At 40.9% G+C, this 25,093-nt stretch overlaps 2 protein-coding genes across 43 annotated transcripts in view; both read right to left on the reverse strand.

The window, feature by feature from the left end:
* Nucleotides 1-3,227, reverse strand: part of ttc38 (tetratricopeptide repeat domain 38) — a 23,532-nt gene extending 20,305 nt beyond the window's left edge. For 3 of the 6 annotated variants that reach the window (XR_008601105.1, XR_008601106.1, XM_055008926.1), the window contains exon 1: nt 259-3,227. Coding sequence is in view for 3 of the 6 variants with exons in the window: in XM_055008926.1 (XP_054864901.1) it covers nt 259-288 (30 nt within the window). In the remaining 3 variants the exon portion in view is untranslated. The remainder of the gene's footprint in view (nt 1-258) is intronic. The other 3 variants (XM_023281336.3, XM_055008924.1, XM_055008925.1) reach the window with 2 other exon arrangements.
* A 148-nt stretch (nt 3,228-3,375) lies between these two features.
* Nucleotides 3,376-25,093, reverse strand: part of mical3a (microtubule associated monooxygenase, calponin and LIM domain containing 3a) — a 93,280-nt gene continuing 71,562 nt past the window's right edge. For 19 of the 37 annotated variants that reach the window (XM_055008879.1, XM_055008904.1, XM_055008911.1 and 16 more), the window contains 17 exons: nt 24,605-24,766; nt 24,079-24,141; nt 22,780-22,854; nt 22,562-22,675; nt 22,390-22,469; nt 20,233-22,309; nt 20,026-20,120; nt 18,931-19,107; nt 17,099-17,149; nt 16,259-16,366; nt 14,671-14,764; nt 13,818-13,868; nt 12,805-12,855; nt 9,433-9,498; nt 6,957-7,056; nt 5,605-5,678; nt 3,376-5,511 (listed from right to left, as the gene is read on the reverse strand). In XM_055008879.1, coding sequence (XP_054864854.1) covers nt 5,327-5,511; nt 5,605-5,678; nt 6,957-7,056; nt 9,433-9,498; nt 12,805-12,855; nt 13,818-13,868; nt 14,671-14,764; nt 16,259-16,366; nt 17,099-17,149; nt 18,931-19,107; nt 20,026-20,120; nt 20,233-22,309; nt 22,390-22,469; nt 22,562-22,675; nt 22,780-22,854; nt 24,079-24,141; nt 24,605-24,766 — 3,623 coding nt within the window. In that variant the 3' untranslated portion in view covers nt 3,376-5,326. The remainder of the gene's footprint in view (nt 5,512-5,604; nt 5,679-6,956; nt 7,057-9,432; nt 9,499-12,804; nt 12,856-13,817; nt 13,869-14,670; nt 14,765-16,258; nt 16,367-17,098; nt 17,150-18,930; nt 19,108-20,025; nt 20,121-20,232; nt 22,310-22,389; nt 22,470-22,561; nt 22,676-22,779; nt 22,855-24,078; nt 24,142-24,604; nt 24,767-25,093) is intronic. The other 18 variants (XM_055008923.1, XM_055008899.1, XM_055008915.1 and 15 more) reach the window with 13 other exon arrangements.

Raw genomic sequence — 25,093 nt, forward strand, 5'->3', positions numbered from 1 at the left:
AAAGCTTACCAACGCAAAGCTACAGGTCAAAGTAGAAGATGTTCATCTAATATAGCACAATGTTATGCAAGATTTTCTACTTTACTGTCACTGAAACTATATTTTCCTGTAAATTCTCCGTTAAATCCCACTCGCTACTGTTCCGTTAATACAAACAACGTTTATCAATCCCGACGTCGACTCAATTTTGCCCAACAACAAACATGACATTCTTCGCCAAAGTGTTTATTTCTGTGTTCCATATTTAACCATATTTACCTGACAGTCCCTGTAACTCGCTGCAAGCATTTTTAAAGTCCAACTGAAGCCTCTGTCAACTTTGAAAGTGGAGAAAAGTTTATCAAGATAAAAAAAAAAAAAAAACAACAGGCAACAGGAACTGGAAGTTTTATTGCGGCTTTGCTTTCAAAATAAGAGCACGAGCAAAGCGTTTATAATATACAGTGTTTGTGTTGCATACTTTGGGAAATTACGTACACATGGCAACATCCTGTGGTTTAGACCTGTAATGAGATTTTTAAAAAATAAATAAATAAAATAATCCGTGCTATTAACTGAGTTCTATTTGATCATTTTAATTTGTTAACTGGCAACCCATTGCGGGTTTTTTTAGGGTTAAAGGGCTATTCCACATATCAGTTAGTTTATTGGTCCTGAGAAAGACTACTGAGTCTGTAAATCAGTAGTACTAGTTGGCTCTGGACAATCAAAAACATTCATTATTACATAAGATTCAACTATTTCATCACATGAAATCTTCTTTTAGTCTCTTTACGCTTGCTCCAAATGTGTGTTTTATGATAGATTTCACTGATTACGGATATAGCCCCCCATTACCTTTCTCCCAGATGTATTTCTGACCTTTTAGTAGTCTTTGGTATGCACCAGTATGCACTTTCAGATACTAGATTGAAGTTTTCTTGTCCTTTCAAGTGGCCTGACTGAAAACTAAAGAGGGTTTGCAATCGAGGACCCGAGGCTCTGGAGGAAATCATACTTTTATCAAAGATTCATTCATGATCACATCTGAGTTTTGTCTTTTCATTCTTTCATAAATACTTTTTTTTAAAAACACCATATTGTGTTTGTGAGTTTTGGTCTTTTAAATCCTGATGATTTCAGTATTTTGCTGCTTTGTGAAGCACTGCGACATGGATTTTGAAAAGTAATCTATAAATAGAGATTATTATTATTATATTTATCTTGGTTTGAGCTTGAAGAATTGAATTGTTGATGAAAGACATGGGTATTCAGCAGGCAGGGATGCTCCAACAAAGTTCATACTAACTGCCTTATGAGTAATGCAGTATTGTACATTTTCAAGGCTCATCTCTAACAGGGACTAGAAGTCTGTTTTCTCTGCCTTGACTGTTTATATTTTACCCATTCTTTCTTTATTCTGTCTCTTGTGAATTCCCCAGCTTGATGAAAACGCAACATTCAAATTGCTGAACTATTGGTGTGCTGAAGAGCCCTTGGGCAGGACAATCCATCCCAAGGTGCTCCCTGTGGCAGATATTGATGTGTATGAGCAGGAAACACTGTAAAGCGCTTTGAGCAGCACTAAGGCAGAAAAACTGAGTGCAGACCACTGACCATTTCGTATGTATGCTGCTACACTCCTAGCTCCATGTAGCCTGACTGTATGCATGTGTGTTCCAGTTCATGTCTGCATTAGATCATATTCTCTGCATAAATGAACTGATTTCAGCCTTTTTATGGAGGCAGGAATGACAATAACACTGGAGACAAAGGTATTGTTAGATCTCCAGTGGGCTATACAGGGGAAAAAGGAGCAACTAGCCAACGTTAACTCTTCCCATCTAGAACAGGGATGTCAAACACGCGGTCCGTGGGCCAAAAGCGGCCCTCCAGAGGGTCCAATCCAGCCCTAAAAGTGGAAAAATTACAGAGAAGACATTAACTGCAGATTGTAAATTTGTAAAATTCTACATTTAAAATAATTTCTAGACCATGGCAAGTGGTTTTGATCAAAAAGTAAAATACTAAATTGTTCATTGTTCTTTAGTCAATTTGTGTCTTTTTTGTTGGTTTTTTTGTCTGACTTTTGTCATTCTTCTCATGTTTTTGTCATTTTGTTTCATTTTGTCTTGCTTGTGTTTTTTGACTTATTTTTGTCATTTTGTGTTTCATTTTATTCATTTTGTGTCATTTTTGTCCTTTGTGTTTTTTGTCTCGCTTGTGTTGTCTTTTTTTGTCGTTTTTTTGTCTTGTTTGTATCATTTGCATAATTTTTGTGTTGTTTTTGTCCATATTTTGTCGCTTTCTTTTTTAGCAAATTTTTTGTCTCCTTTTTTTGTTTCGTGTCGACTGTCTCATTTTTTGTCTTTTTGTGTCTCATTTTTGTTGTTCTCTCATTTGCGTAATATTTTTTTTTGTCTTTTTTTGTCTGACTTTTTTTGTTTGTCTCATGTTTTTGTTGTTTCACGTTTTTGTCATTTTGTTTCATTTTTGTCTCGCTTGTATTTTTTATTTTTGTCATTTTCTGTTTCACTTTATCCATTTTGTGTGTCATTTTTGTCCTTTTGTCTCATTTGTGTGTTTTTTTTATAATGTTTCTTTTTTGTGCCATTTTTGCAATTTTTTGTCTTCTTTTTGTCCATTTTTTGGCACTTTCTTTTTTTGTCTGACTTTTTGTTTGTCTCATGTTTTTGTTGTTTCTCGTTTTTTTTGTCTCGCTTGTTTTTTTGTCTTATTTTTGTCATTTTGTGTTTCATTTTATTCGTTGTTTTGTGTATTGTTTTTGCCCTTTTGTGTTTTTTTGTCTCAGTTGCGTTCTTTTTTGTCTTTTGTTTCTTTTGGCTCATTTGTGTAATTTTTTGTCTTGTTTTTGTAAATTTTTTGTTTTCTAACTTTTTTTAAACAAATTTTTTGTCATCTGCAAATTTTTGCCATTCTGTCTCGTTTTTCTAATATTTTGTCTTGTTTTTGTTGTTCTTTATCTTACTGTTGTTGTTTTGATCATAAAGTAATATACTACATTGTTTAGCTCCAGATAAGTGTGACTAAATGTTATGTTCTTTTGTAGACACTCTGATCTGGAAGTTGTAATGTGGAAATGATAAACTGGAGCATAATATTGTTGAAATTTAATTTATTATTCTTAAGAAACTTCAGGTTGATCATAATGTTTTGTAAAAAGATAATTCCTTAAATGTGAACATTTTCAGGAGCACTTTTTTGGTACTAAGCACTTTTGGTAGGTTTTTATGCTGTGATTTTACTGGTCACTGGAGATCAAATTGAGCTGAATGTGGAACCTTAACTAAAATGAGTTTGACACCCCTGCTCTAAAACCTCCTCAGAAGCAACACCCACACAATTAAGAACCCAGATTTTAACGAGACAAACATGTAAAAGAACAACTGCATTGTTTTATTGCTGTTTTCAGCATACATCCAACACCCCTATGTATTTTTAGCTACATGAAGCATTTACATTACAAGTCATGTGTCGACAGAACAGTTCTTTTTAAAAATTAGGATTCATTTTCTTTACATATAATACAATTTGCACACATGTTAATAAATATCAATACAATCATGTCAAACTTAGCACACACCATCTAAAACAATAATCCTTAAAATGATGTAACTTTTTCTGTTTTTATTCACAGCTCATACCAAGTCATAAATATAGCCTCTAGTGTTTCTGTGTTGTAAAACAGTGGCCACTTGGATTTGTTTTGAACAGTTTTATAAGCTAAGAGCCAAGAAAAAAAGGCTATTACATTTGACCGCCCACCAGATAAACCATGAAGTTTGATCCGAGTTGCTCAATATGTACTTTGCATTTCTTTAGGGGCGCATGTTAAATGATCTCTTTAATGCTGTTTGTGGGGGGATCTGCTATAGAAAAGCGTTCAATAAATTTTTGAAAAAGTACAAATCTTGACTTCCAGTGGGACGCATGGATGCGACTACCTCAAAAAACAACTAATATATAACTTAAGTATCGAGAATGAAAATGAAAAAAGGCATCTTGTTCGAGGGTGAAGTAAATAACACTGCCGTACATTGCCGTGTTGTGTAGTGTTGTGGTGTACTCCTTTCATATTGCAGCATATTCACAATCAGAGACAGTCCTGTGGCACAAAATGTGACATGAGCTACGCTGATCTCCCATTTACGACAGTGACATCAGATTCATTAATAAAATCACATTGTTAATACAGTTTTTTTTCCCACAAGGATCCTTTTCAACAGCTGTATGATGTCGGTACTGTTTACCGGAGCCGGAACCGTTAAAAACCCAAATCGAACAAGTATCTGTAAACGTCAGTGTGATATACAGTGAACGGCATCTCACGGAAAGGCCCGTCATTATCAAGTCACGTGAAATATTCTGTAACGCTACGTCCTAAATACCAAAGACAAAGTTCTTCTGCAGCCTTCAATCCCAACATGCAATGGCTTACGAGTGCACGGGAGTTTATGCACAACATAATGAGATTCTGGGCACTCTCCTGTGAATGCAAAAAAATAAAAAAAAAATAAAAAGTTTATCTGTTAAAGCAAACAAAGATAATAAATACATAAAAAAAACATGGCCATATTTAATGGATTCTTAGTGTTGACTCACCAAACACTCTGTTGGGGGGAAAAAGAGAAAAAAGGGAGCCTTTCATGGCATGTTTGTGGTTCATTAGGATGCTGAAGTCAGTTTGTCAAAGAAAAGAAAGGCAGCTTCAGAGGAAGTCCGTCCCAGACTGAAAGGACTGAGCCTGGAGACATCGCTCAGCCTTTAAACACACCTCTGTCGCAGTCCTTAGCGGGAGACAGGCGAACCTCATCTGCTGAAAATGTGACATCTTCTACACAACTATACACAAAAACACATCGATTTTTTATTTATTTTTTTTTTAACAATTTCCTTTACATCAGCAGGACCGAACTGCATTCTTCCCTTTAAATAACCGAGAGTCTTTAAACATTCTCCCGAAGGCCCCCCACCATCGCTGCCACCCTCCTCCTCCTCCTCCTCCTGCATGAGAGCATCCACTTCAAGGCTGTGAATAAAGTTGTGAATATACTCGTCTCTCCACCCACAGAGAGAGAGAGCAAGCACAAACTGCAAAGTGATTAACTCGGACTGCCTTTGGCCTGAAGATATGTAAACGCCACAGACTGCTTCAATGTCAGAGGCAGCCATAGTGTGTAGTGTTGTGTTGTTGGGGGAAATCTTTACACATTCACTGCTGTAGGTGTGACAGACCAACCGCCCGATCAGCAGACTAATCATATGCAGAGATGACCGTCTGACAAGTCGAACACCGAAAACTTGACGGACAATTACTTCTCTCCTGCTAGGCCCAGTTGAGGTTGAATCCTTTGGAGAGCATGACGGCTTCCAGGTCTTTGTCCTCCTCCTTCTCCCGGAGCCGCTGCTCATCCAGGAGGGCGACCAGGGCGTCGCGCTGCTCCACCACCTCCAGCATCTCATTCAGGATCTGCTTCTCCTGAGCCAGCTCCTTCTCGGTTTTCAGGTGATCTGGGAGAAAGAAAGGAGAAATACGGTACACAGTTAGAAACATTCTGAGATAAAGTGAGTGGGCTGTTGGCTAATTAGTATTCCTGCATTCACCTTCCACAGCCATCCTCTCCCTGAGCTCCTGCTGCAGTCGGCTCTGTCGGTCCTCCAGCTCCAGCTCTCTGGCACTTGGGGACGGAGAGAAACAAGCACAACAAGCTAAGTTTGCTTCCCTAATGAACTATAGCTGTCAACATCAATATTTTTCCACAGTTTCTTCATTTATCTATGCAGAATTTAATAAACATCCCCACCAAAAAAAGAATGAATTGTTCATCCAGAAGCTTTTAGTAACTGAAATAACATTGGATAATTTAATGACTTGTCAGAACGTAATAAAGTTGTTTCTCTAAATGGATTGCGAATGTGATCACGTATCACACTACGCTGAAGAACAATTACGACTTCATAAAGAGCAATCAACATTAAACTCATAATGTATTATTAATAATAAGCATAAAATAAGAAGGTAATAATTCTGTACTCTTTCATCATCTGTAAAGTCTGTATTAGAGTATAATGGCCTTGGCATAAAAACTAAACGATGAAATATTATTATATCATTAGGCAGTTTATCAGAGGCAGGGACAGGGCTCTAGCAATGACAAGATTGTTTATCAGTCAGTTAATTGCAGTTTAGTTGGGAGTGGAATATCTCAAGAACCACTGCAGACAGCTGTGGCATAAAGTAAGCAATAACCATCGTACCTGTGAACCCCGGATGTGTCCCAACAGCACCATCCACAACTCACATGTTCCACTTGATCAAGACTCTAAAATTAACCGCTGCATTCCCATCAGACTCAGCTGCACTTTGAGATGATGCTAAAACAACACGCTAAAAATAAATAAACTGTAAATGTGGAAGCTAATTTTTTAAATTCAACTAGGAAGTCCCATGAGATTTAAATCTATTTTTCAAGGGAGAAAATGCCAAGAAGGCAGACAATTATAAAGCTACCAAAAAACTATAAACAGAGTCTAGCTTTGGAATAGCTGCTGCTGCTCTTACACATTGTTTTTAGTTAGAGCTTTAACACTGAACAGTTTCTGGAGGATTATTTCTCCCGTCACTTTTATTCACTGCAGGCTCATTTGTCACTGCAATATAAAGTCCTGAACCTCTATGGAAACAGAACAGCGACGGCTTGAAGTAGAGTGAACTCAAAATGTCTTTTGTGCAGTATAACAAAGCTATAATGCCATCAATCATTAAAAAAAAGAAATCCTGCAATACAGTGAACCGTGATATGGTAAGGGACCACTGTAGATAAAATCTAATACAATAAAATCCAAGTAGCTGCATAGAATAGTTGGCATAGCAACCAGTGACCTGCAGTTAAACTACATGGAACTGACTGATCAGTTAATCGATCACCTCATCCATCCCAGCGGGTTGTACTTACAATATCATGAGTTCCGACTCGTAGCGAACCAGCGCGTTCTTCTCCTGCACCAGCTTGAACCACTCTTGCATTAGTTTGGGATCATCCTTCTTGCCCATACCTGGAGGAGACGAGGAAGCACAGAGCTGCAGTGAGACGCCAGATGGTTGGGAGACGACGCTGACATCATCACACAGACGAGGACCGACACGGGCGATGCAATGACAGCCAAGCCAGGATGTCCTTGCTGAGGGATGGTGAGGTGGAAGAATGGACTCGACACCGACGTGGTCAGCCGTGCCATACTTTTAGAGATGGCACGCAGAGGGTGACGTGGCACTACGGGTTCCGACTTTTAGCAAGTGCACACGTACAAAACACACACACACACACACACACACACACACACACACACACACACACACACACACACACACACACACACACAACCCACATACAATACCTGTAGCTGCAAAGCTGAGAGTTTGTGTTACCCAGTTTGGCCTTTTTGTCAGACGTAGCTACTCTCTGGGAGCAGCTACCTCCTCCTATTAGTGTTTTTCCTTTTTTTTTCCAGAGTGGGTAATAATGAAAAACACAAACACACCAAACAGTAGCGAACACACTACAGAGAAGTAAATTCAAAACCTATGGAAACTCTTCATCCTCCCCTGCCCACATATTGACCCACCAGCAGAAAATAAATCCCTTTAGACCCCATTCATGCTCAGTGGTTTGAGGGTGCATGAATTATTCTCCTGTCATTACACATTCAATTACAAGTCAAATGTTCATGGGATGACTTATGGCTGAGACCAATAGCGAAGTTCACACTCCTCTATTAAGTCTGCCTCGGGGTAAAACATGTTCGGTGGTGTCGGCATCATGCAGTGCTGCTAAGAGGGTAGAACAGCTGCTCCCTTCTCCTGCAGTCCCATCTTCATTATGCAGAGAAGACCGGTCTATGTGGCATGCTTTAGAAAGGCCTGCGCTGGGCGAGGCACCCTTTCATTTATCTGACTGCAGCAGGTGGAGCCAAGCGGTTTCAATGGAACACCAGAAGGCAAACCTCAATGCAGCGTGACATACTTAGCTGGGGAAGAGGAGGCTCTTGCAAAACGAAAAGGAAAAACATCGTACACACATAAATTGCATGGTTGTGGTCTCGGGGACTGGCTTTTGCTAATTGACAGACAAGAGACAGAAAGAGGCAAAGCTGGAGAAGAGCTGCTCACACGGGAGGAACACAACATGTAGAGACAAAGGAAGCATCGCAAAACCAAGGCTGAGTTTCCAAAAACTTATCCCACAATGGGTGTTCTGCTTTTTTCCTTTCAACTACTTCAGCCTGATCCACCACCACCAACCCTCAGCCCAAGGCGCCAAACACAGAGGAAATGGGGGGCAAAGAAAGAACAAAGCCGCACACAAAAACGACGACGTTTCTTCACACGGATTGGAAGCTCAGGCACACCTTCCATGGACAGGTGTTAAGACAGAAACAAACCAGGTGATCCATTCAATTTTAAGACTTATTATTTACAACAAATCATCACACCATGCAAGTTTCTCACTCTTTTAAATACAAACTTGCCTACGAGCTAGCTGTGTTTCAGGGGTTCATCGCATAGTTTTATTATCATTTAATGACTACTTGACACTTTTAACATTTGTTCAAGAGGCAGAATTATTGCAAAATGGATACTGCAATGCACAAAAAGATAAATCTCGGCCTAAATGGCTAAAATAAAGTACATGCTGTTGATTAAAGACGATCTACGATCGAGGTGTTTCGTATTTATGACTGGAGGTAGTAACTTAAAAGTAGTATAAAATGCAACTTTTAGTTTCCATCATAACTGCAGCACTACGGTACATGCATCAGTATGAACTCTAACATATGTAGAACAGCCACTGCATCTAGTAGACACGTCAGACTTTAGATTTCCCCGCATGTTGAAATAACCTGCATTATTACCGGCTGTATTATAGCACTGAAACTGCTTGAAAAGTGCTGTCATTTTTTAGCCTTTTCAAAACCAAATACACACGAGCTAAAGTGTGAAGAATGGTTTAAATAGTGTATTACTATGGCCTTCAAAGTAGTTAACTACATGATTTTGTAATTAAAAACATTTCAGAACCCAAATATTCACCCAGTAAGGGGCGAGGATGCTCATAAATTAAGGTTTAACAGCAGCTGTGTTACTCTTTAAGTGGTTAGGCGAAGATTTAGAATTCAAAGCCAAAACATTTCCAATAAAAATGAGTATTCTAAAGGTTTTAAATCAGTTTCCTCATGATGATACTTTAGTGGGTTTTGGGAAGAGTCTGGAGAAAATCTACTGAGCGAGCCTAATGTCAGACAAAACGGCGAGGTCAGGGTGTGTGAGGAGAATGGGAAGAGGCGCAAAGGGGGCAGCCCGGTTCTGGAGATCCTTACGGTTGCCAAGGTAACCTGCCACAACCGTCAGCAGATGCGGCGAGGTTATGTTACCTTCAGGGGAACAGCAGGGGCAGAAGGAGAGCGGTCTTCGGCGTGGCATCTCCACAAACGGCTCAACTTCCACAAGACAGAGCGAGGAGGAGGGGGAAAGAGTGAGAGGGAGTGATGCAGGCGGGTGCATCGGTGGGCGAGAAAGAAAAAGAAAAGGAAGGAAGTAATACAGGAGGAGGAGAAGGGGAAGAGACATCACAGAGACAAAAAGAGTAGAGGACAAAGAGTGTGTGGGAGGACAAGGGGCGAGGTGAGGAGGAAAATATCAAGGAGAACAAAAAAACTAAAAAAATCAACAAAGGACAGGAGCACTGTGATAGGGAGAAGACAAATCACCTAGAGAGGGGAGGTGGGAGAGATCAGTTGTGTGGTGTGAGAAATGAAAAAGGGGGTGAAAATCAGGGAAAAGGAAACAACAAACCCAGAGCACAGAAAGGGGAAAATAATCCTCCTGTTTGATCTTGCATCTGCAGTTCTTCATATAATCTTTCAATTAGGCAGCAGCCCCCTATGTCAATTACCAAACGGCAACAACTCACATATATGGCCAATGTTTAGCACAGTACATTAAATGATTTAATTGCATTATTAAAGCCATTACTGATCACCGGGAGATCCATCTCACTCGCATACACAGATAATTGCTTCTCCTTTAAAGAGCCTCTCCTCGTAAATACTACTTGAAAATGTTTAGACCACCCGCCTTAATTTGTTGCCAGTGTGATGACTTTTGAAGTGTAGCTACTTTTGAAGTGCAAATTAAGATTTTTTTTCTAATTTGCATTCACTAAAAAGATTTTCTCCAAAAGAAAAAAGTAAGATCGCAGATTGCACCTTAATAAACCTCCCCCTACATGAAGACTGTAAAATATGTGCAGAGTAAATAACGGGGAAAGGAGCTTCAGTATTGAGATCATAGAAACACACATGTAAAGGCTCGACATAAATAGAAGAAAGGTTTTCAAGCTGGAGAGAGAAGAAAATGGGAAGAGGAAAATGCTGGATAATTACTACAAGGGACTATCACAGACAAAGGGGGGAAATTGTCTGTTTTGAACAGATTGGAGTCCTAATAAAATTTTTTGTGGCTTCCCCAAATCATGCAAATATGGTTATGAAATGCATCATTTGCACTTAATGCTCCATAAACCCTCAATTGTACATTAATCAGCAGTGGCTTAAAATTCTACTGAAAAAATATTTAAAGTAGCAGAATCTGCAGGGGAAAAATACCCTGGCTTTAGTTTTTGGCAGCTGTTTTTGCACGACATGAATGGTACAACCACGCCAATAAAGAAAACCACACGCATTACAGCCTCAGTTCTTCATCACCAAAACAAACTCAACACTGTAAGTACGACAAAGAGGACTAAGTGTGAGAGAATCCTCTTCCGTGGCACGTCCAGGAGACACACAGAATCCAGCAGCAACTGCATTCACACATAACACACTGAAATGAGTCAGTTCAGCAGCATAAAACACGTTGGGTTTGAGATGAGGGAACATCATGCACCCTTCAAACCTCTGGTCCACTAATTAGGGTGAAAAACTCATCTTCATGACAACACTCAGAAGGACAAAAAACACACAGAAGCACAGAAAACGCCCAAATATGAGGAAATGCATCTTTAGTTCTTCCTCCTGCTACTCAGATCTATGATGCTTTCTGGCAACATCCTACTGAATCCACAGCAGACACGAGGAGGAAAAGATGCATCTCTCTCATATTCAAACAAGGCTACAACAGATACCGAGGGACTTCTCGCCCAGACCCGGTGGACACGTTTACTGCTGACCGACACACAGCAGCTAAGGTTAATAATGGCTGCGACACCGCCTATTAGCACATACAACACGCATATGCACACACACTGGAGGAGTTATGCAACTGAGCAGGTATGAGGAAAGTCAAGGGAGTCGTTGTCGGGACAATAATACTCCAGCAGCACAGGAGGGGAGCTAAGAAGCCAGGCCGGCGTTTTAGTAGGAGGCAGTTCAAGGCAGGTTAGATAATACTTTCACAGCATCTGTGTGTGTGTAGGGGGAATCTGAGTTTTGTAAACGTACGATTTAGATGTATTCTAGCTTCAGATTCATACCATGACAAGACATGGAACGAGTTGAAAATGTCAGACTGGATGTCAAGACGGTTCTGCAAATGTTAGGTGCTGCGTCATGTAAATGATGTACTTCTATATGAATATTTCATTTCTACACAGATTTGTGTTCCTTGTAATCATTTCTTTGAAAGATCAGGCTTCGGTTTCTTTTTTTAATGGTTAATAAAGTCAAACGCTACCTTTGAAAAGATCAATATTAACAATCTGTTAAGCCATCTTTATAATTTTCTTAATCTTGTCTGTGGCCAAATGTTTGTGATGCTATCTAAGATAGGAAAAAAATGTTGAAAAAGTTATTTTTAAAAATCCCAAAGAAGGTGGAGTAATAAGTGTATTTGTTGGGGACTACTTTTAACTTTTGTTTGCATTACTTTACAGCAAGATGGCAAATGTGGGATAGTTTCGAGCTATCACATGCAACAGTGTGGCTCACGGATGCAGTTTTTTTAGATTCTGGACGACAATGGAGCTCCATGGAAGACAAGAAAAAGCTATGTTTAGTTTTAAATAGACAATAACTCATTATAATTCGTGGTTTTGGTCTTTTCATTGGACAGAATACATTATATTGTTGGCCATTAACTGTAAACCAGAATCCAAAGTGCTTTTTCTCTCCCATCTAATCAATCTGCTGGCACTTGTTGTCCTTTTGTTGAATAAACTTAGTCAATTATATCTTACAAACGATGTATTAATGAATATGCAGAGGAGTTAATGTCATATGAATTTGCCAACAATTCCAGTGCATTATTCTCTCATTTAGCTGTGCTAAAATTGCCATTGATGAAATCCTCAGCTTATTTACAGCGTTTATTTGAAACAAAGAACGTATATTGCTGCTCTGTTTTCTCCCTTTGTTGTGTGCACGTCTACTGCATCTCGTAAGGTACAGAGTCTGAGTGGCAAATAAAAGTTACTCGTTAATTCATTCATTCATTCATTCATCATTCATAAGTTTGTAGAGATCAAAGACGCTCTTAAGAGGACAGCATGAGGCCAAGTGTCTGAGCTCGTTTGATGTAAAGAGTGTCTGAACTACAAAAACCCAGTGACGGAGGTGAGGGAGGGATGGGGGAGGTGGGGAGGGAGGTAAAGGAGCAGAAAGCATTGCAAAGGCTAAAAGCCAGCCAGCACAGCCAGCCTATCAAGGTAGATATGAGGGGTACAAAGCTCAAGTAGTAAGAAGGAGAGGAAGGACAGATTGGGTTAGCCATTAGGTTAGTTTTTAAAGCGACAGATTTGAAATACATACCGCCCAGATGCAAGTCCAGGATTTCACTGTAATTAGAATCTCCCCAATAGTCTACAATGACAGGGATATATTAGAGATAGGAGTTATTTCACACGGCCCCAAACTGGGCACACAAACACACACAAACTGAATTCTCCAACAACAGCAAGTCATCAGGTCATGCACGGTTCTTGCAAACACACACACACACAGACGCACACGGACGCACACAGACGCACACTGCAGCGACACTCAGAACAAAGAGAGTCCGTCGGTACTCACCACAGTGCATAATGCAGTCAGCTTGTGCAATGCTACAGTGCATTTCCCCAAAATAATAAGAGACTGCAACATAGATTTGCTGTGTTGCTGTTCACTGGGTCAGTCCGCTTAGCTTCACACAAAGCCTCGGACGTGTCGAGGAAACTGTTAAATGTTGTCTTCTTTTCGTTTTAATGTGCATTTAACTTGACAAAGTTAATTCAAAGCACAAACTAACTCCACTTTTTGCACGATCCAATCAATGTGTGCCGAGATAAAACAGCTCCGGATCGCTGTTCTGCATTTTCAACACCACAATAACGAAGAAGATAAGATGTTTAATAGATACGATCTCAACAAATATCTGTATCAAGTCACTCAACCACAGCAAATATTTGCAGAAAGCATTCTAATAAAGACGTTGTCAGGCAGCAAAACCCAATTTCAATTTGATTTTCTTTTTACACTCTAGAAAATATTACGTGATCCGAGTAGTGATCAGAGTACAGAAGCTCTCCTCATTGAGAGGCGGTGAAGGAGACAATAACACATCCAGAATGAGCACACACAAATCTATGTCGGGACACACATTCTCCAGGATTTGCATGCAGCTTGAACTGACAATGGGCGGACATGTTATGAAACGAACAGAGATCAACATGTTCGGAGATGGAGAACTGGTGCAGTGTGTCACCACAGATGGAGCCTACATAACAGTGTCACATGTCATTAATTTAACAAAATAAAGAGAAAAACTACAGTGAATCTAATACCTGATCTTCTTTTGTGCTGTTTGGGTAATGTATAAGTACCTTTATACAATCCTTCAAGAGAGTAGAGTAGTAAACAAGTTAAAACATGCTCAAACATTGGATTGGATAAAAACTTGTTTGGTGAAGAAATGGGCAAATTGAAAGAAATGTTCAATGCATCTCTGTGCATGATTTTGCACGATAAAGGTGATTATTTTCCTCAGTTAAAATTAAATGAGAAGTAAAGCACATTATTCTCATAGAAACCCACAACATGTAAATAATTTGCAATCACTACTGAGCGCTATTCGTGTTCATAACTAACATATAAGTTACTCTTTATCTCACAAATACATTGTCTGTGATAGTCCCCTGTCAGAAACAATAACTGTTTATTACTTTGGAGGAACAATTCTGTTTTTCTGCACACCAATCTGCGCGCTGAAATATGCTTCGGCATAACTGAATGGACCATAAAGGCAGACGGTGATTTCAGCACAGTCTAAATGACCACAAAGGGACAGGTTTTCTGAGTTACATAATACTAATCATGGAAATTACCACTATTCCCTTAGGAGCTCTCTTAAAGGCTGAACTCATATCATATAAAGATAAATTGTGGTCTCACAGAGCCGGCGCCGGTGAGTAGCTGACACAAAAAAAACAAGATTTAACTGCCGTACGCACATTAAATCACTTGTAAAATATTAATAATAGCAGAGTTATGAAACTCATTACACCCATTAGCTGGCTGAATGTGGATGTTATGTCCAATTTGCAGTAATAGAACAACTACACCACGCCACATGGGATGGCCAGATTGATCTAAATATAAATATATATACATATGGATGCATGGGTGACAAGTTGTTACCTGCTTCTCCTCTCAGAGCCTTCTCCACAGCTACACCCCTCTCCTCCAGCTGCCTCTGCTTCTCCTCCACCTGCTCCAACTGTCTCTGGATGATCTGAGCAGAAAAGCAACGACATTATTAATGAAATGCACACAGGCATACTATAAACTGCAGCTATTTCACACGGGTGCACAGAGCAATAACAAGTGCTGCTAATTACAGCTGATTTGCCCCAAACACTCCATTGACGCAACTGTTTACCCTCATTAAAAATCGATGTCTTAAGGCACAGCAGGAGTGCTGATAATTACAATTTTATTGATGTCTACAAGGACATACGCCTGCTCTGATGGGCATTAAAAATGTAATTTCATAATTTTCAAGCAGAACTTATATCACCGTTTACTGCCCCACTCGTTTGAACCACTCCACTGGTGCAGCTACCTTCTTTTTTTACTACTAATGCTATTAAAATGAGCAAATCAGTGTTCCTTTTTAATACATATTCCTGGTAGCATATGAACTGTACAGAGGCTGCTTCCGTTGAAAAGTTTCTCTGCTGTAAACTTCCTCTGCCAGTGCTGACGTTTATCTGTGCCACCCAGCAATGGGAGCTAAAAAAGAAGTTTTGTTTAGCTTCCGCAAATAGCCACTAAAAGGAAGCAAGACTCGGGCCAGCTAACCACAGCTCCAGGAGAGGAGGCAGCTTAGTGCTGAGTCAGTGGACCGGGAGCCTCACTGCACAGTTACAACATCAATCACAGTGGATTTCCTAACCAAAGGATGCATTTGGCCTCAATCCAAGAGGGTTGAGTCACATTAGAGTGACCGATGGTGTAAAGCAAGAAGACAGCTAGAGACTAACCGTGGCAGCAAAAGCAATTCTGTATAAATTTAGACTCCATTATAAACAGCTTTACAAAACTGCATTTTTAAAGAGCCCCTCTGGTAATTTATTTGTTTACCTTGTTAACATGTTCATATGGCGTTTTTAGATGCTAGAATACATATCATGAGGGAAATAAAGGCAGTAAACACCATGAATGTGCATTTCCACCTTAAAACTGCAGTGTACTGATGACAGTCTCCAAAACACAGACTGAGAACCCTGGATTTCATATGTTTTTCTATGTAGTATTTCTCTGCAGTTGCTCTCTTTTTGTGTACCTTTCCTGGGACAACAGATGCAAATTAGCTGCTAGTGAACTCTGGGGCAATTACTTTTAAAAATAAATGAATAAACTAAACTAAACTTGTGGGGCAGGACTTCCTGCATCAATATTTTTCATTCAAAATCACTTTCCAGTCTGGAACACGTATGGCAGACTTACTCCAATATTACAGTTTGTATTGTGATGTATAGAATAGTTCAACAGCATCCAAGCAGAGTCATAGGTGAGCTGGTGTGCTGAAGTTGCACTGATTGAGGAGACAAGAAAGAACTGCAAAGATCTCTGAATTCTAGAGGATGCAACTGACTTAGATGAGTTCTTAGGGGTTAATTAACAAATGGAGAGGGACGCCGAAATGACAAAACACCATTTTCCTACCAAATGCTCTAAATTCTAAAAGCGCTCCCAGTTTATCAGTAATCTGTCCGTCCCTTACCTGAGCTCTGTGGAGCCTCTTGAGTTCCTCCTGCTTGGCTTGTCGCCGTGCAGCTTTCTGGACTCTCCGGGTCAGCTTGGCATTCAGCTCTTCTTCTGTGTAGGTTTTCTGGTGGAACGGCATAAACGCAAGTCAGAGAGGTCTCATCAACGAGCTGGTGGTGCCATGGGGCACTGATCCCTCAGAAAAACTGAACAGGAGAGGAGGGGAAACTGGCTGGATCCTCTACAAGGTGAGGAACAATCAGGTGGAACATCTAGATAAGCGTAATTACCACACATCTATGGGTTTCTCTGGGCCTATATCTATATATAACATCTTAAAACATCTACTACAAATGAACTTCACTGCAGCTCTTCTTTGCATTATGAAATGTTCCATAATTAGCAGTGCATCATGTGAATGAACAGAATTTTCCCCTTTTAATCTGACGTGTGAGGACATGAAAAAGCGACGCAGCCTTCAGGAGAAAGAGAAAGTAGTCCCGAAGTGGAAACAAGTTACTCCACGAGCAAGACTGAAAGTAAATACAGGCGCCACAGCGACAGGTGGGCAAATTAATATCATACCAGTCAGAGAGGAGATGCAGAGGTAACGCTGTGACCAGAAAAGTGAGCGCTGTTGGAGAAGCCGTGTTTTAACAGAGTGGATAACCAGCAGTGAGTAAAGTGAGCTTCTGCGGCCCGACTGTCGCATGCATCCAGAGAGGACGGTTATTAGTCTGAGGCCAGGCGTACGCAGGCGCGTTATGAAAGCCAACAAAGTGGCACATGTGCAGGAAGACGAAGTGGGAGTGGAAGGGGTAAGGGAGGTTATCAATGGGAATGTACGTAATACTACCTTTGTGGCATATGATCTCTTGAACGCCAGTGCGTGAGGGACATACACAGACTTGGGGGGGGGGGAGACAAAACATTTTAAAAAAAAGGGAGGAAACAAACATGATACAGATGATATGATTAAATGGGTTAATGATTATGTTGAATTAAATAAAAATAAATAAATAAATAACAGGAGCAAAACAGTAAGTAACAACTTAGCTGGTACGATCAAAACAGGCAATGTTAATATCCCACACCAAAAAATTAAAAAAAAAATCTAATACGGTGCAGTGATAAATTACACATTTACTGTATGTTAATTTTAGTAAACTAAACAAAAGAACAAGATTACAGATCATAACAACATAGTAAGATGAGGTCTGTTATTTCTAAAGCTACATCTATGATCTCTATGAACATATGTTTAACATTCACAAATACATTTGGGTCAATATATAACTGAAGGACTTTGAAGTCCATGGAATATATCATGCATACATTTTTATTAAACGTAAAAAAACCACGTTTTTTATGTTCATTATGATCATGTCTTTACAAATTCCATAATTATTTATTATGGAAACAATCACTTATTAATAAAAAAAATGACTGGATATCATTAAAATATCAACTAAATAACAGTCCAAATTTAATAACAACCACCTTCTAATTAGCTAAACAATAATAAAATGAGTTTATTCAGAAATAGTTTGGATTGTGCTCTTTTTATTAAGTTGAGATAATCATGACAGATATTTCTTTTTTGGCAATATATCAAATTTAATATGGAAAATAACGAACTATATCTGTGTCCGAGAAATCTCTTTCCACTAAGTTCCCCATTACAAAAACACCTCTGGAGGAAGTGTGTTAATTCCAGATCACATGACCTGCTCCACATGATGTCATTTCCTCCTGAAGAAAAGACTGGCAAGACTCCAAGGCTTTCTGAGTTATTTAATATAAAGTAGTCAACAGGTTTACTACAATATCTTTAGAAATAACTAATCAATTTTACTCAACTGTATATATAATATTTAGAAGAATCTTTCAACTATGATACCTACAACTGTTACAAAATGTCCCACAGTTATAATATTGACCCATACTCATCACTAGAGACTATTCTACGCACTTCCTGGGGCTCTCGTGGCTTCGAAGGCATGATTTAGGCAGCTTTAGCTTCCTGTTGCTGAAGCTGTATTAAGAATTCAGACTGACATTTATAAAGAACAACGACACGTCAGTTTCTTCATCATATAAGTGTTCAAAATGAAGGAAGAAAAGAATGTCTGAGTTTTACAGTGGTTAATGAATTCATGCCTCTGGCCCAAACTCCACTGTATCTATTTAAACCACACACACACACACACACACACTTAGACTGAGCAGCAGTGGAGGGAGTAATTTTGAATTTCAACCATAAACATAATAAATGCAAATGGATTCAAATGAAATAACTTACATTATAAAGTTCTGTGCTAAATTCCTGCAGTCCTAATATGATCTATGCACCCAGCATAGTCAATGAATGCAGTCTTTTGAAGAAATAAATTTATTTTGCTAACAGATATCCTTATGAGATGCATGTAACGTCTCATATTGTGATGCTGACACCTTGAAAATATAGTTTATCTCAATTTGGTTGCATGAACGTATGTCTTATTCCAACACCTCTTTAAAAATAAATGACTGAAGTATTAAATATGTATCTGAGGTTAGCCTGGGAAGCCAGAGGCAAACTATATGAACTCACCATTAGGAAAATATCGGCAAAGCTAAACCGTCCGATTTGCAAATATTAATTTTATTTGAAATTCAAAATTATTTAACCCCCACGCTGCACAATACCTCCTCTTCGTCTTTCTCCTTTTCTCGCTCAACCTCCTTTTCCCGCTCCCTCTCTTTATGCCTCTCTTTCACCCTCTTTTTTTCCTTTAACTCCCTCCTTCTCTCCTTTTCCACTCTCTCCTCCTTTATTGCTTCCTTCTGCATGCCTGACACTAAGTCAAAGATGTCCATATGCCGCTGGGAGTGGAAGAAATTACAAAAAAGAAGTGTTTTTCTTTTTTTTTTTAAAGGAAACAAAACAGAAAAACTGGTGCAATGGAAGTGAAGATGGCATGTGTGGCCTTGCAAAGCCTGTCTGATAACTGGAGGATTTTTTTTGTCCAAAAAAATAAAAAATCTAAACAATTCCTTCAGCTGATAAAACAGATTTTTGTTGCTGGGTCAGAAACAGATTCTGTCATCAGCCGGTTCTTTTCTGGATCACGTCCAGCCTGTTGCAAAGAAAATTAATGTCCACAATCCTGTTTTTATCATCAGTCACAGCTTTTAAACTCTTTTTAGACACTTTTATTTCATCACGTCTGGATTCTTGCATCAGCCTTTTCAACTGCTTGAACCAAAAAAATCTATTGATCAGCTCCAGACTGTACAGATCTCAGCTTCCAGGCTTTCACCAGAATCACATCACTCTTGTTTTAGCCTTTTCACACATTCTTCCAGTAGGATTTTAAGATTTTAATGCTAATTTGTTTGGCCTCTAACGGCCTCTCTTCCAGCCGTATTTCTGATCTCTTAGTACCACACACACTTTTACACACTTTGACATCCTCGGATGGAGTTTATTCTGTCTTTTCCAGGGGTCCAGCTGAAAGAGGACACAGCGCTTTAAGTCCAAGCCCTGAGGCTTCGGGATGATCTGCCCGAGGAAATCAGGTCATCTCAGTCAGTGGCTTCTTTTAAGTCACTTCTTAAAACAAACTTTGATCAGACAGCCTTTCCTAATTTTACTGAATTTCCTTTGAACTGCGCAGGTTTCTGCTGACTAGCACAAGATGCTCTGCTCAGTCAACTCAGGCTGGCTCTGCAAGGCTACACATGCATGAACACCTGATGACAGAGGTGTGACAGGTCTGATTATGTTCATTTGTTACTTACATCTGCCTTTGACTTCTGGGATGATCTCTCCAGAACATCATCACAGGACAGGTCAGAATCCTCAGAGAAGCTCAAGTTTCGCCGTGATTTCAAGTCTGTTACAGAAAACAAATAAATAGATGAATTCGCTTCTTACATTTCCTGAAAACTAGATCCTTAACTATAATATACAGCAACATAATTCAAGCTTTGGAGCACTTATTTTACCTGAAGATCTACCGAGAGGCGACGTTCTCTTCTTCGCAGAGTCCTGAGTGGTGGAGCTGGACGACGGTGTGCTCGGACAAGACTTATCTTCCTTCTTCTTTTTGTCCTTTTTGTACCCTGAGAAGACAGCCTTCCACAGTGACTTGTGTTTAGGTGGTGTCTCGTCGGCGCCCGAGATCCTGCTGCTGTCGTTCTTGGCCTTTTTCTCTTTCTTATTCTTGCGTGGAGAGAACAGGGAGCTTCTCTTCTTGCTTTTACTTGCGGAGGAGCCGTCCGACGAGGCCACCGAGCTGTCCAGACTCTTGTTGCTGCTGAAGAAACGCTCGGGCAAAGTCTCTCCCTTCTTCGACTCCAAAGCCTTCACAGCAGACGTCTTCGGAGACCCGGCAGACTTTTTGCTTTTCCCGGATGCATCTGGGGTAACACTCCAGGCCACTTTAGGTGAGGCACCCTTGTCTGTGTCAGACTCTTTCATTTTGTTCAGCTGCTTGGCCATGGCATCTTTCAACACCTGGCTCTTCACAGACTTCTCTCTGGCCCTTATTCTCTCCTCAGCGATCTCCTTAGCCTCCAGAGAGAATTGAGTTGCCCTCTGGGTCTTCACGGCTGGGTTGGCTGGGATATTGGGTTTACCGTTTTCCATTGCTAGTGCCAGATGCAGGGGAGGTTTTTCTCTGTTGGGCTTGCTGGTGGGTGGAGTATAATACCTGTTCATGCTTGTTTCCGGCGTCCGCTCATCATAGGTCTCTTCCACGTCATCAGCAAACGGAATCTCCTCCACCGTCTCCACAAATGACTTCCTCACCTCCTCCGGCCGAGGCTTCTTCTTCTCTCTCATGACGACCACCGGAGTCGTTTCTGGTGTCTCCTGAGGTGAGGAGACCTTCCTGGGTGCAGGTCTGGGTGCAGACACGGGGCTCAGCTGGGTCCTGGGTGCAGGAACAGGAGTCTTGGTTTTTGCCGGCTCTTTGGCACGCTCAGGTGGAGGTTTTTCGGGTCCGTTGCTCCAAGACACCTGGTGTCTCTGCTGCCGGAGAACAGCCGGAGACTGATTAGCAGGCACAGGTGGTGGTGGGCTGGAGGGTGGGGTGAGCATAGTGGAGTCAGACGTGTTATAGCTGTCACTGTTTACTGTCTGGCTGGTGGCCATGCTTCCATTCAAGCCCAAGCCCGAGCTGCTGCTGATGTCCCTCTTATCGGAGCCGTCACTCTTGGCCTCTGCAGGAGCAAGAGGAGTAATAACCTGACCCTCAAGAGTGATGTTGATTCTGCGAATGACAGATCGGCCGGTGAAGGCGGGCTTCGGCTCCTCGTACACATCAGGCGTCTGCATCTTGGCAGGTGTGGACTCCTGTGGTGGAGTTTTAACAATGCTCTTCTCTAAGATCTTACTGCTGCGGTCCAGAGGAGAAAGGCCGAGGCTCTTTCTAATCTCGGCGCTCTTCAGCCAGAATTCCTCGATGATGTCTGTCTTTTTAGATGGAGTTTCCTCTGTTGAGGAATCTTCGGATTTCGAAGCCTCGGGTGTGGTTTTGTCCGTTTTGGTCATTGGTGTGGAAGTGACCGCGGGGACGGGCTGAGTTCTGACGGGAGAATCAGAGGTGAGAGGCGACGAGGGTTCGTGGCAGGGCAAAGGCTGGGCGCAGATTGGGGAGAGGGGGTTTCCGGTGAGAGGGCAAATAGAGCGGTGAGGGTAGACCGGAGATTTAGGTGCACATGTCTCTGGTAGGGGGGTGGGCTGGGAGCAGATTGGTGAGCTAACTGATGACTTGATTGGCGACCTGGCAGGTGATTCATTGGCTGGCTGGACTGGAGAGGCAACAGGTGATTTGACGGGTGAGGCAGGAAGAGGTGAGGCAGGAAGAGGTGAGGCAGGAAGAGGTGAGGCAGGGATGCTGACAGGAGAAGCAGCAGCAAGAGCAGGAGAGGGAACAGAAGAAGGAATGTGAACAGGGGCAGTTGATGGGGAAATTGGGCTCCTGGCGACCGGAGATGGAGTTGTCTTCTCAGGCTTCGTCTCCTCAGGTATAAACGGATCTGTGAAAAAGCGGGCGCCAGGAGATTTCATCGGAGTTATCTGGAAAGACACAGAGAAGTTAGGGATTTAGCCAAAAGCCATCACGTGCTTTCAACTTGATAAGAGTGGAGTTATCTCACCTGTGTTTCAGGCTCTGGGGATGGCTGGATGGGGGAAAGAACAATATCTTCCTTCTGCACTGGGTTGATGCTGGATGGTTCTGAGTTCACAGATAACAAAAATGGTACCGCTTTTTATTTATGTAAAACATATGCAAGTTAGCAATTTAGAGGAATGTTTTGCGACATGTACCGATACTGGAAGCCATTCCCAGACTTTCTGATTTCTTGTCTTCCTCGTGTGGAGCTTCGTTGTTCTCTGACTGGTGCAATCGTGCCTCAGCTTCTGCATCTGAAGGGATGTCATCTGGAATTTAAACAGAACGGCATACAACATTTCACTGTTCTGCCGCTCTGGAACTTTAAGCATTTAAATTATTCATTCTTATTTGTCTTGTTTTGACTGCTTACCCTGATCCATCTCTGTTCCAGGCTCTATATCTGGACTGTCTGCCTCTGCTTCCAGTTCTTCGTCTTCACAGGGTTCTAGCATGAAAAACATGGAGAGAAATTACCCATCTAGCCATCACATTCTGTCTTTAGTCAGTACCGGTGAAAGAACTTTTTCAACTCCCTAACAGCCTAACCTTGAAAGAGCTTTCTCACAAATTCTGGCTGTAGGCTAAAAAGCTATCAAGACCAATATTTAAGATTGAAGAGCAGAAAGTAAAAGATGAAAAAGTATGAAAAGACTTCAAAACCAAAATCCATTTTTCTGCAGACAGGATTAGGAAAGTGTTCTGCCAAAGAAAAATGGGTGGTGCATACAAATGAAATCAAACAGCTTGAGTCTGTCATTAATATGAACAAAGGATGACCAAAGTCTAGCATTAGTTAAAAAAAAAAGATACATGCAGTTTTCCTTTTACAAATTAGCAAATGGGTAACATTTGAACCAAGCAAAGGCACAACCAAAATGTTAATAGCATTGGTGAACACACAGCCAGGAAAACGACAATTTTTGGAAGAACAATTTTTTCTCAAACAGAACAGAAACAGGTACATGACCCAAACAGTTATGAGTAATTCATGCAATTTTGTTATTATCACGACGTTAATAATTTGCTAAATGCACTAAATAGACTTTTGTTCATGAGGGTGCACAGGCACATCCTGCCAGAATATTTGCTTCTAGTGTGTCTTATCTTTACAAAAGATCTTCACTGGGCTTTTAACCAAGAGCTCAAGGCCTGTGCATGAATTCAAATAGATGTGTAGGACTCTCATTCCAGCTATTCAAGCTTTTAAACAGTTGATAAAGTATCTCATTCACTGAACATTGTGCTAATACGAGTGCCATTAAGAGGTTAGTCCACAAATATGGTAACAGTAAAAGCAGAATCCAAGTGAGACACCTCACACATCAGGGCAAGAAACACTCTGCTGCTAAGTGTTTTTAAGCCCTGATATCTCTTTCTGCGGAATATATTATATTACAGCATAACATACGATAGAAGTAGAGAGAAAACATATATTCCAACATAAGTTGGACGGGTAGAATGAGACGTTTGGGTGTGAAAGGTGGAATAAATGTGCTGATCTGATCCCAGGAGAGCAGACCTCTGGAGAGTGACAGCCTTACAGCATGCATGCTTGTGAGTTTACGGCTCTGCATGTGTTTCCTCATGCTGCAGGAAAATGCCAGCCGATAGAAAGATAGAATATGAGACTAAGACGGGATGTCGGGATCCCTTTTAAAGTCTGTGCTACCTCCAGACAGGGACTCCAACCAGACTCTCACTGCCTCGTGTCGGGCGGATGTGTGGGCAGCGGCTACATTCAAACCAGAAGATACAGAACAAACCAGGGATAGATGGCAGGAAAATAACAGTAAAGCAATTAGACACATGGGAAAGAACATAGCAGAACATAAAAGAACAAAGCAGAACGAAATCAAAGGAAACTGACGGGAGGGGTTATAACGGTGCAGTGGGATGTGGTTGATGAACATTACGCTCACCCCAGAGGAGCGACAGCAACTCTGAATGACAAATTAAAAGGGCTGAACACAAAATTAGACATTCCGAGAAAAAAAATGAACAAAATAAAGCAATGTTATACAAAAACGTACAAAACCGGAGATAATTAAAAACAACAGGTGGGTTAGTCGGGGGAGATGGATCCTCCTGTCGCAGACACAGATGCACAAACGGAAACAGCAGCAGCCACACTGGGGAAATGAGACACCCTGATCCTGAGGAACACAGCCTCTTCCCAGCACCTCTGGGTGGGTTACCTGTGGAGGAGGGCTGCGTGAGCTCAGAGGGTTGGGAGAGTTGGGAGGCTGAGGCCAGCTGGCCCTCCTTGTCTCCCTCAGAGTCCAGGTGTGGTCTCACCAAACCTGGGATGGCATTTGGATCCACAGGCTGCAGGACTTGTTGGAGCTGTAGGTTCCTGGCTAAATATACGTGTTTTTCATTTGGGTGTGATGAAAGTTGTGTGAACCAAGAAAGGAGAAGCAGATAGAGAGAGATTGTGTAAGAAAGGGAGAGAATCACAGGGGGGAAATGACAGGACAAAAAAAAAGGAATGAAAGGGAGAAAATAGAGAGACAGTTACACAGCGGTAATGAAAAATCATCAGAGAGGTGATTTAAAGGGAGGCTGCATGCAGTACACTGCAAAAAAAAAAGGTGAAACCATAAAAGTGAGCTTCAAAGGTATGAAGTTAAAGAAAGAAATAATAACCATTTCTTGAAATTAACAATTCTGCCACTCAGTATCAA

The sequence above is a fragment of the Amphiprion ocellaris genome, chromosome 3, assembly GCF_022539595.1.
Source record: "Amphiprion ocellaris isolate individual 3 ecotype Okinawa chromosome 3, ASM2253959v1, whole genome shotgun sequence".
Taxonomy (NCBI): Eukaryota; Metazoa; Chordata; class Actinopteri; family Pomacentridae; genus Amphiprion; species Amphiprion ocellaris.